The sequence below is a fragment of the Thunnus albacares genome, chromosome 12 (assembly GCF_914725855.1).
Source record: "Thunnus albacares chromosome 12, fThuAlb1.1, whole genome shotgun sequence".
Taxonomy (NCBI): Eukaryota; Metazoa; Chordata; class Actinopteri; order Scombriformes; family Scombridae; genus Thunnus; species Thunnus albacares.
In genome coordinates this window covers 11437958-11449618 of record NC_058117.1, presented here as the reverse complement: position 1 = coordinate 11449618, position 11661 = coordinate 11437958, and the positions used below count along the sequence as shown (strand labels likewise).

General features: G+C 39.4%; 2 protein-coding genes across 2 annotated transcripts; one reads left to right on the top strand and one right to left on the bottom strand.

Moving 5' to 3' along the window:
* Positions 1-3468: 3468 nt before the first annotated feature.
* On the bottom strand, positions 3469-7328 carry LOC122993124 (pyroglutamyl-peptidase 1-like). The gene is made up of 5 exons (XM_044367014.1): positions 7047-7328; positions 6477-6529; positions 5796-5912; positions 5439-5671; positions 3469-4631 (listed from the first exon to the last, which is right to left on the bottom strand). Exons 1-5 carry the CDS (start codon positions 7075-7077, stop codon positions 4415-4417), a joined length of 651 nt encoding a protein of 216 aa, XP_044222949.1. The 5' UTR covers positions 7078-7328; the 3' UTR covers positions 3469-4414.
* A 2068-nt stretch (positions 7329-9396) lies between these two features.
* LOC122993119 (transcription factor jun-D-like) lies at positions 9397-11378 on the top strand. The gene has a single exon (XM_044367010.1). The coding sequence runs from the start codon at positions 9669-9671 to the stop codon at positions 10605-10607; it is 939 nt and encodes a 312-aa protein (XP_044222945.1). The 5' UTR covers positions 9397-9668; the 3' UTR covers positions 10608-11378.
* The last annotated feature ends 283 nt before the right edge of the window (positions 11379-11661 follow it).

Genomic DNA, 11661 nt, shown 5'->3' with positions numbered 1-11661 from the left:
TCTCACTTCCACTTGGAAGGTAATCTGGAGGAGGTGAGGTGAGGGAAGGAGACAAGGAGACACCACTGAACAGAAATGGGACACTTTATTGCTTACATAAAAAAGAAAAGAATCTGTTTATTAATAATAAATAAATAATACAATGTAAAATTCATTCATTAATTGAACATTATCCTACAATGTAAAATATTCAGTGAAATAAGGAACATTTACTTTAATAGGTTCAACTCTGTAATTTCAGATTTCAGAGCTTAATGACCTCTCAAAATTAAAAATACTCCTAGGAGACAGGGTATATCTTGCTTACCAATATGTATTTATCAATATATCAATCTTAATATAATTAATATGTAGGCTATCAGTCTTAATGTTTTGTTAATGTTCATGTTATTGTTACTTTGTATTGTCCAAACATTTTGATATATTATATTTTGATGATTTGGCAACATTGTTCTCAAAACCTTTATGCCAATAAAACCCATTGAAATGAACTGAATTCTTTTGTACTGCACTTTTCATTCAACTCAGAGTAAAACACACAACATAAAGAAGATAATAATATAAGAGTTAAGATGAATAAGCCTTCCTGAACAGAGAGGTTTTTAGTCATTTTTTTAAGAGTCAGGGGTCTGTGCTGCCCTCAGACGGTTTAGAAAGGCTGCTCCGGTTTAGCAGAGCAGAAGGCCAAGTATGCAGCATACAAATAATGTGTCCAACATAGAAGAATACAAATATAACAAGACTAAGGTAATAATAATGAAATAGAATAAGCAAAGTAGTACTAACATTAAATGAACAATTTAAAATTAAAAAAACTATTTACAGAATGAGGCAATAATAGTTTTAAAAGTTTTAAAATGGGATATAAAACTTGAAATGAAATATTGACTGTATGAGGGAAATATGGACTCAACTACAGATGAAGAAATGGTGACAAGTGCAAAAAATTAAATGTGTTATGTGCAATAAAAATGTAATTATATAACAGTGGAGGTTGAATGCAATGTACAATCTAAAGTCCAGTTTGATGAAATATATAAAAGTGACCAGTGCAGGGAAAAAATGAGGGATGTGAAATGTAAAGTCCAGTTTGATAACAGTACAGTAAAAGTCTATTACTCTATTAAGAACACAAAGAAGTTTATTATGCATATATGCATATATACAAGGTCAAATCTTAAAAACAGTACTCATATTCTGCCCTTAACTTTGTCTAATCTTTAAGAAATAAAAATGTCATTTGAAGCATGTATACAGCTTTTTCATATTTTTATTTGTTTGTTTTACAGGAACACAACTCTTTGACAAAACAAAACAAAAATAAGTGTAAATGAGTTATAGTTAGCTCAGAGGGCTAATTTTCATCTGTTGACCCTAGCCACATGTTCAAACACGCATGCTAAAATACAAAATTGACATATATTATAAAAATTAAGATATACATCGATACAATACACATCCACTAATAAATAATGCCACAGTATAACACACTGTAGACAATTCATACTAAATAAGTCTGTATATAAATGCTGCGGTAGAGCTTTAAATCAGATGTGAAGGTACCTCAGCTAATTTTTGCTAATTTAGGTGATTCTTTTTTTCAAACAGTAACTTTGAGGGACTTTCCTATTCATTGCTTTCAGTTTAAAAATATTTTATGCCCACAACTCAAACTTTATCATAATTTTCCATTTGCTGGGGACTTCTAACATGTTGAAATAGCTCTGAATTTCTACTAAATCTTGGTGCTTTCCTAAGTTAAGAGAGGTGATAAAATACTTTCAAACATCAGTTAGAAATGTTTGGGCCATTTAAAACCAGTTTGCCACTTTGAGACACCAGATAAATACAAGCCTTGATGTCAAGATTTCCAGCAGACCTTAATACGTTTTAAAGTGCTGTAAAGTACTTCTGCAGTAACATCATGATCCTTTCATTCTGTCCCAGCTGATCTGGCAGGTCAGAACAAGTTCAACAGGTCTGTCAAACCATAAACCACTGCACCCAGTGTTACCATAAATCACCTGGTGTCAAAGTAATCGAAAGCATTTCTCCGTAAAATAAGAACTGATGTGACCATTACACATGACGAGGCAGTGGTTGGTTTTCTGAGCAGATTACATTATAATTTACATCTTACTGAGAAATTGTAAGAAAATATCTCAATGGACAAGTTACAGATTTGAAACCTAACTGTCTTTCTCATTTCAAAAGTCAATTAAAAAAAAGTCTACTGGAGCAAATCATAAATCAACCTTGACTTCTCATCTTTGCTATTTTTGTTTTACAAGAGTATTGTTTTCTTGACTGAAATTAAAGATTGCAGTTATAATTCTTCTGATTTGTGGCTTTGGTGTCAGATGAGTTTGAAACTCGACCTGTCTGCTCTCCTTCCTTTGCTTGACAACGGTCAAGGGCTCGTTCACAGTGTTGTCTGTCCCTCTCCTCTATTCAGGATTAGCATGACGATGGCCAGTTTCAAGTCTTTAGTCATGGTCCAGGTCTTCACCTCAGTTTTCATGTGGCCTAACATTTACTGAACTTACTGACTTGACTTAAAAAGGTAACACCTGTATCCAAGTGCGGGAGATTTTCAAAATGTCTTTCAGACTCAAAGTACACAAAGAAACTTTGTGATCACAGATCAATATATGCTTTGGCAGGATACAAACACACTAACAGAGTTGTCTTAGCAGGTGATATTACATGGGTGTGACTCTCTGTATGACACATCAAGTCAAATAACATTTGCCTGCTTATTAAAGAATGTATCACTTGTAAGGTGAAAGAAGTGTCTTTTAGGATTAGTCTGATAATATATTAATTATAAAATCATATTGATGTGATCTATTTATGAACTGATGTGTGAACTCTGACAGATGTTTTAACCACATTTTTTTTGCCTTTGTTTGAATGTGTATTGTTTGTTTTCACTAACTATACGCCTACCAAACCAAATGAGGGCAACAATTCATTAAATTCACTAATTGTTACCTAAAGAGAGTATCCATAAAACTAAATTGCCAATCATAAGCAATCATTTTTGGGTTTTCAAAAATCATACCAAAAACTATCTGAAAAACATTATTAACTCTTATCTAAGAAATGTTGTTACATCATGTACAGTAACAGCATAACACGTTTCTGTTGCAACTGAAGCCCTTCACCATTTTTTATGTTGTCTCTAAGAAGAGTGTTAGTGATGTTACACACATCAAATAAAAACAATCTAAAGGTTTCTAATGAACACATGTTGCTTTGATTTTGTCAGAGGATTTTGTTATATATCACACAGTATCCCACCAAAACATTAAAATGATTTGCTGCCACTATGGACCAAAACCTTGAGAGAGTTTGACATTGGAATATCAGCTTGTCTTGTGGATGTGAGTAACAAAAAAGAGCATAAATGCTTCAGCAATGTGCAAATGGAGAGCAGATTTCAGACTGAAAAGGACAGAAAAAAACCCCAGTGTGGAATGTTTTAATTTTACACAGCTTTGAGCTGGCTTTGCCTTGCAAAGCTGCACTACATGCATGAGACAGAAACATCTAATTAGTAAAATAACAAATGCTGATTGCATGTGCAATACTTTCCCTGAGATAAACAAATCATCATAAGTGTGGATTATTCAATTATACTTTAAGCTGCGCTCATTTCAAAGTCATCACATTTCTCTGGTGCAAAACAAGCAACACAAGGGAATGACGGCATATTTCCAAGACAACAACCAAACATTACAAACAGGACTGAAGAAAACAGAAATACTTGAAATAGTGAGGACAGACTCAAGTTAGTGGCAAGTTAGTGTAAGTGTAAAGAAATCCCACAGTGTGTGACCATATATAGCTTGTAGTTACAGCTGCTATTGTGTTTATACTACCAATTACATGTTGATATAGCCAAAACATCCCTCTTTTCACATGATGCAACATAAATATGTCCATAGACGTTATTGTGTTGACATCTATTTTCACAGTTATATGGAAGATCAGAGGCCGACATGACAAACACTCACTGATTGCCAGCTACTCCTGCACATTATACACACATTCAAACACAAACTTGCACACACAGACTACAATAAACAGATGTTGTAGTCAGTGTGTTGTGTCCAGAACAGACTTGTACAACTGTAAAATTTAAGATACACCATGTGATTTAAAATTGGCACTGAAATAGCATTTAAAAGCACCCAATTCTTGACAATAAATGTGAAATTCATGCCCTTTATTTCCAGAGTTAATAGTCCACTATCTCGATTCATAACTACCTGCATTGTAAGTCTCACAGCTAAATAAAAAATAATTTTTGCCTCAAGAATCACACTAAAACATTACTACAAGCCAGCAGTCCATCTTGCTCATTGATGTGTCTACTGAGGTGAGTCAGGCATGAGTGGGCATGCGGCTGCTACTGATGCTTGTGGTTGCAGTGCTCGTTGTGTGTGTCCTCCTCCTCCTCAGTATTTTTCACCTCCAGCAGTTTCAGCATCTCCCACACGATGGCCTGAAGGGCTCTGCCGAGGTCTTGGCTGCTGTAGGGTTTTCCTAGCGGAGGCACATGGACGAAGGCAGCGCGGCGCTGTCCCAGGTACAGAGAATAGTAGTAGCTGTAGTCACACAGATACCTGGCGGGCCAAAGGATGGACGTTAGGTTATGTAAAGTTTGTGTTATCACATTTTACCGTTATCAGACAGATAAGAGAAAACAAGTTAGTGAGAGCCAGAGAGAAATCCATGTGACAAAGGCTGTGAGTCAAAACAGTAGGTGCCTCTGGCTGTGAAAACAAAGCATGATTAGTCATTAAACAAACTAAAATTAATTGCGGTGAGTGTGGGCGTAGATATTTTGTGAGAGGAAGATGTCAGAAATGTCAGAAACTCACAGACCAAACTGGAGAAGAAAAAGCTAACATATCTTTATTATAAGATGAATAAACCTGTATATCACCAATATATTTTGGCCATGTCAGACCACACTGCTCTTGATTGTAGGGAATCATGTTATTACTTACTGCATACTAATAATACATTTTTCTGTATATAAAATAACACTGGCAATAGTTTCAACTAATAATGACTCTAACGAATAATTACTTTTGTTATTACTGAATTTCATATTATAGTAGAGGTTTAAAAACAAGTCAAGACACAGTGATTAGGTTGAGACCAGTAGGGCTTTTTTATGAGCGACAGTGTGATATGTCACAGTAAGAAAAGCACAGGTGTAAATAATAAAATTAACGATGGCTTACTGGGACACTTAAATAGAACGGAACCATCGTTAATGTTATGTGTAACACCTGTGGTTTTCCTGCTGTGACAAGTCAAAACGACTGCTGTGAAAAAGGCGTATGAGTAGATTGAGACCAATATGCACATTGAATTCAATAATTGTATTGAATTGTGTGAATATTGCGAATGACATCACTAACCTTCCAGCATCCTTAGACACTGATACAGCGACCCCGAGGTCAGAGTCATTGACCTTTTTGCAGACTGTATCCATATCCAGGACTGAGTTTATGCAGTCTGGGCCACTCTCCGTGCAGCATTGGGAAGCTGGGCAGAAGCCGTGGTTGTCCAGCCGTTTGTAGCCCTTGTTGTGGCCACATTGCTCCAGAGTGACTGTGGTAGCTAACCCAGAAACACCAACATGGACCACTAACTGCTCAAAGGACAAAAGATGCAGATGTGTGGAGGTGGATGAGGTTAGTAAGGCTTTTATTTTGGTTTGATCAATTGAGTTTAGCAACATTTCACATGTATGTATTGTATACTTCCTGTATTACCTGAGGCTGGTGCTGTTCCCACAGAGATGGGAGTAGACTCTGAACAGCCTGGTATTCAACAGGCACCTCACACACATAAAGGTCTACTGCCTCACCCAGCCCTAATCGCTGCAGTTCCTGTGAGCAAAGTAAACATACAGTACACTGAATACAGTCTTTTATTGCAGTTACAGTCTCAAAGGGCTTTGCAGGTCAACAATAATAATAAATGAAATAATAACTCCCTTAACCAAAAATCCTTAAAACTGCACAGGGGAAAATGAAATGCTTATTGTAACTTTTGATGCATATGGAGTTATGGAGTTTCTTCATCATAATCATCATATTACTACATTACTGAAAATGACAGTAATGTCAAACAGGATCAGTTACACTTTTACTGTGTTAGATACAATAAACTCAAAATGCAAATCCTCTTAAATGCAAATTTGGAAATTCGCTTCCCTTATTAAAGGCTATATTTATAAGTGGTGTGCCATCTGCTCTGTTTATATGGTGTTTTTTTTATTTTTGTTTTTGAGTAACTGTTGTCATTGTTCTCGGTGAGAGTGTGAATGCCTTAATTCAAAGTATTAATGTGTGTGTTCAATGAAACAAATCAATATATTTAGTTAAAGCTTGTGAAACACAAGCCATTATCTGGCACCTCTGTTAAATATGGACAAGCTAATTACTGATTACCTGCACCGCCACCCAGCTGGAGTTCACCGTATACTCTCCAAAGGGCTCAAACCCTGCAGAAAAACAAACAGTATCGAAAATGACCAGAGATGGTTCTTTAACTGCTGCAATGATACACAGTGCCAATGAGCATGCTTATCTGTTATAGAGAAAAGTGATAAGGGTGAATGTAAAGTATGTTCCTTTAACTCAAAGTCTAAAGGTTGGATCAAGTTAAATATTAATTTTAGCTGCCAACAAGCACATGATACAGAGTAGATGCACAGAATGAATTCTCTCTTTCTCTCTGTTGGTGAGAGTGGAGGAGTTTTTCATTCAGGCTTCTTCCTTTTCCTCCATTACACAGACAGAGCTTCTCTCCTGACAGCATTACTGTAGAACATCATTGTTTTAAAGCAGGGTCATTACACAATTAGAATATCAACATAATAGTTAAATCACATGACACAAATTAACTGTGTGGCTCAGACTTAAGTGGAAAACTGAGCTGTAACAGCACTGTAGTTATAATAAAGACATCATTTAACACAAAACTCTCTCCAGTCCTTTTATCCAATTAAAATCTCTCACCTGTCACTATTACTTTCTTCTTATTGGCCATTATCCTTGGTTGCTAAGACACGATTTGTCATATATTTATAATATGGGGATCAAATCCCCCCTCAAACAAGATTCTCAGGACTGTTTACGCTTGCTGTTGTCTTCTTCTGGCTCAGAGCTGAAAGGAAATGACACACTAAAGCTCAACGGATAATACTGCCATCTGCTGCACTGGCATGCATCAATCAATCCACAGCAGTTCATCTTACAAATAATGCGTTTGAAACAACACTAAGAAATAAGAATGATCAGCAAAAGAAGACTCATGAATTTCCTCACATTTACACCACAAGTTTCCCATAATGGGGAGGAGAGAATGAAAACAGATCCTTTTAATCCAAGAGCTGTAATGCAATAGGATGTAATTCAAGCCACATGTGTACTGAAAATGAAAACCAAGCATCTGCACTGCACTCGCATATTAAAGGTTAGGAAAGCAGGTTTATGACTGGGCAGCTAAAGCGAATTAAAAAAAAAAAGAAAAAAAGAGGGGGAGAGAGAGAGAGAGAGAAAGGTTGAGAAGCCCACATGAGTGAACATTTAACCCCCATCCAGCTGCTCCAGTGCAGCCGCTCGGTGGTTTTTACTGGGCAGCTCCCAGGTGTGAATGTATGCACTGTGACGGCGTGAGTGTGACAACAGGGCGTTGCTGCAAATTGAACATGCAGTGCCCAGTTAGCTTCTCCCAAGAGAATTAAAAGTCAAAGGACATTTCTCCGGCTGAGGGGAGGAGAAATTGTATCTTACACAACCTCTCCGACATACTCCCTGCAGTTTACAGGAAAAACCTTCTTCTCAGTTTGTTGTCATGAAAGCAGAGTTAATCTAATATCGCCTTACAGGGAACAGCTCTTTTTTTTTTTTTTTTCACTCTCAGTGCACGCTGCGGCCCACACCCCTGGGTTGCGAAATGACTCACACATTCTGGACACTGCTCCCTATGTGGCTCCGAACTGGCACAGTGGAGAAAATATGTTCTCCATAGGGTGGAGGATTTTTTTTTTCTCTCTCTCTCTCTCTTCTTGGATGAATATGAGAAGGATTTAAAATACAGAATCAACACTGATTCATGCCTCTGAACCACATCTTTCTCTCTCTCTCTCTGCACACACACACACACGCACACGCTGAATAACACCTCCACTGACCACCTACACAACCTGCACTGCAGTCGCTAACAGCCCTCCCTTCTCCCTCAACCCATTCACCTTTCCCTCTCTATCTTGCCTGCGTCACTCGCTATGTCAGTGTTGCCATGGAAACTAATGATGCCCTCTCTGCTCCGTGGTGCTGATGCAGACAGTCTGCTGACGTTCTCACTGTGTATGGGCAGAATAACAATATTCTACTGTAGTTTCCACCGCACAGCCCCCGTGCTAGTCCAGATTTAGTACACTAGTGTGCTGGATGTTGTGTTCTAATGTGTTATGCTATATTACATTGTATTGTATTGTGTCATCACCACATTATATCATATTCTACCAGACATTTAGTAGTCTAGGTGTAGTAGGTATTCTGCATCTATCATTTAGACTACAAAAGAGCACATTTTTTGGAAGCGATTGTATAGCCTAAAGAGGTTTTGGGCAGCTCAACATCTGCCTCTAAAGCTATGAAACCTAATGTGTTTGTATTTCAGCAGGCACTGACGGACATTTAACCTTCGCGTGCTTTTTTTTACTTTCAATCACAGAGAACACATGGTTTCCTCATTCTACTGTCACTGTTTCCTTCCCTTTTCCACTTCACAATTTCCCTAGAAGCACTTTCAGGAGTTGCGACACCTCATTTCAAGCCTTCTCTTGAATGTAACCATTGAAGAGGTGTTATCCAGTGGTTTGTGTTATAGCATTAGTCTGATATAGAGAAGTAAATAGCAGTGTGAATGGTGGAGATAACTTCAGCCCATACTTCTAAATTCTATTAAGATTTTAGAATAATCTCATGGAGCAGTTCAGATTACACTAATTTGTTTGTGAATTTACTTGTAGAATCTAATCTAATGTAAAACTAATCTATTATATTCTACTTTCAAACTGGTTTGCCTGAGTTGAAGGAAGATTTCGCTAAGGCCTGTTCCTCAGTTCTTCCTTTCCTTGGCCTTCGCCTCTTACACCTTCCCCGCCCAGTCTCTGCTCTCTCTTGGCGACCCTGAGCTTTTTTATGCTATGACATCAAACCACAATGCATTGCACTGTTTGTAGTTTACCTAAAGTCTCCATGGCAATAAAGACCGGCTCGGCCCCTTATTCAAATTGAACCGGAAACCAACGTCATTTTGGGCCAATCTCCGCGCTCTGGAGTGACATAATGGAATTTTTAGGGCTAGAAAGCGAGCGAGGTCTGGCGCTGCGCATAGCAGTCGTGCCATCGGGAAAAGACAATATCATCCGCGCTCAGGAGAGACACATCAGAGACCCTCGGGCACAACACGGCTCAAAGTGGTCGACGGATACGGTTTGATACACAACAAGGAGATAAGGAAATAAGATCACAGAAAGGAAGGGTCATTTCATTTCCTGATGTTTGGATGTGACTGTTCAACAATCGTTAATGCGTAACATTCAACACTCCCTCATGTGAGGGTGTAGAATGGAAACAACCCTCTACCCAGGCACCGTGGTGAATACTCCGAGGCTCTCCGGCATCTATTCCCAGAGCACAATGATGAAGAAGGAAATTAATCTGAACCTGGACGACCAGAACTCCGAGCTCAAATCAAACCCGCTCCGGGACACAGACGGACTTCTGAACTCCCCGGATTTGGGACTCTTGAAACTAACCTCTCCGGACCTGGAGCGCCTTATCATCCAGTCCAACGGTCTGGTCGGCACCACCAACCCCACTTCCCAGTTCCTCTACCCGAAGTCAGGCAGTGACGAGCAGGAGTTCGCGGAGGGTTTCGTCAAGGCGCTGGAGGATCTTCACAAGCAGAACCAGCTGAGCGAAGCGGGCTGCGTCTCGGTGGATAGACTGGAGCTCCTCGGATCGTCCAACCCGGTTGGATCCGCCGCAGGACTTCAGACGTCAGACCTTCCTGTGTACACCACTTTGAACGGCTATGCGGCCAGTCCGCTCGGAGCCACCACAATCAATTACTCCACGGACACCATCCCCTTCCCGCCGCCTCCATCTCACATCAGCGCGCACCAACAGGCGGCCGCTGCGGCGGCGGCTCTGTCACGACTCCAGTCCGCCGGTGTGGTTAAGGACGAGCCTCAGACGGTACCAGACATGCAGAGCTTCGGGGACAGCCCTCCTCTGTCTCCCATTGACATGGACAACCAGGAGCGCATCAAGGCCGAGAGGAAAAAGCTGCGTAACAGGATAGCCGCCTCCAAATGCCGCAAGAGAAAACTTGAGAGGATCTCTCGGCTGGAGGACAAGGTCAAGACCCTGAAAACGCAGAATACAGAGCTGGCCTCCACAGCCAGCGTCCTCAGGGAGCAAGTGGCCCAGCTGAAGCAGAAGGTGATGAACCATGTCAGCAGCGGATGCCAGCTCTTACCAAACCAGGTCCAGGCTTACTAAATTCCAGCCATGGTGCTCTTCATGGATGTCTTTTGCAGCTCCAAATACGCTCTAAGGATACAGGCCTGTATTGTGAGGCGGATTTGTCTTTTATAACCTAAAAAGCCATTTGTCCTTAAGTGTATCAGAGACTTAATGTAAATGCACCCTCCAGATAAAAAGCTGTACCTGAGAAACATACCGCTCTGTGTAGAAATGACCAGGCCGCGATGACTGGAAAATGACAGGTTTATAGCAGCAGGTATGAGCTGCAGCCTCCTCTGATTTCATGATGGCAGTGTTATGCAGCAAACAGACTTTTGTTGCCCTAAATTTTTGGGAAGCCATGTAGCAAAGTGCTATCCAGGACTGGTGTAGGATAGCATCTATCTGTGTGTAAGCTGGACAGTCTCAACTGAGTGCAACCAAACACCAGGGTGTCACCAAGTGCTGTCATCCACTGTGTAATATAATGCCTTACTTGTTTACAAGCACTTAGCAATGACAAATATATATTTTTTATTTACTGAAACATTTCTTATTTTACATATGGTCTTATTTCTTTGTTGTTCTTTTTTTTTTTTTTTTTTGCAAAAAAACATGAACACTGCATGTCTTGTAGCTTTTGTGTACAGTAACCATTGTATTTTTCATGATGGTGGCTGCTGTGTAGTTCTTCAGGCGCCAAACTTCCATGAATGTATGTGTAAGTGCTGAGAAGCCTCATGTATCCATGTGTGATGGACTTTCAAGCCTCTACCTGACATTTATTAAATTCACTACATTACTACAGCTGATGTGTTCTGTCTCATACTGAAACACAGTTTGGAGGGAACTTTCAAGGGATTAAATGCACTTCAAACCTTTACATTTATCTTCTCTTGCATAGTTTGACACTGTGGGTGTATTAAGTGCAATAGAGAAGCTGAACCAAACCATAGATGGTCAAACAACTCTGAGGATAGAAAACAAGACATTATTGCTGTATTCTGCCATCTGGTGGGCAAAAGAAAACATAAAACAATTCTCATATTCACACATTTTGTAAATCACTTATCTTTGGAAATAACTGTCG

Bases quoted from the DNA above. Each gene is read 5' to 3' on its own strand.
- LOC122993119 (XM_044367010.1), top strand. From the start codon at position 9,669: ATGGAAACAACCCTCTACCCAGGCACCGTGGTGAATACTCCGAGGCTC.
- LOC122993124 (XM_044367014.1), bottom strand. From the start codon at position 7,077: ATGGCCAATAAGAAGAAAGTAATAGTGACAG. The intron at 6,530-7,046 runs GTGAGAGATTTT...GTTTTTCTGCAG, and splicing joins GAAGAAAGTAATAGTGACAG to GGTTTGAGCCCTTTGGAGAG. The intron at 5,913-6,476 runs GTAATCAGTAAT...CTTTGCTCACAG, and splicing joins CCAGCTGGGTGGCGGTGCAG to GAACTGCAGCGATTAGGGCT.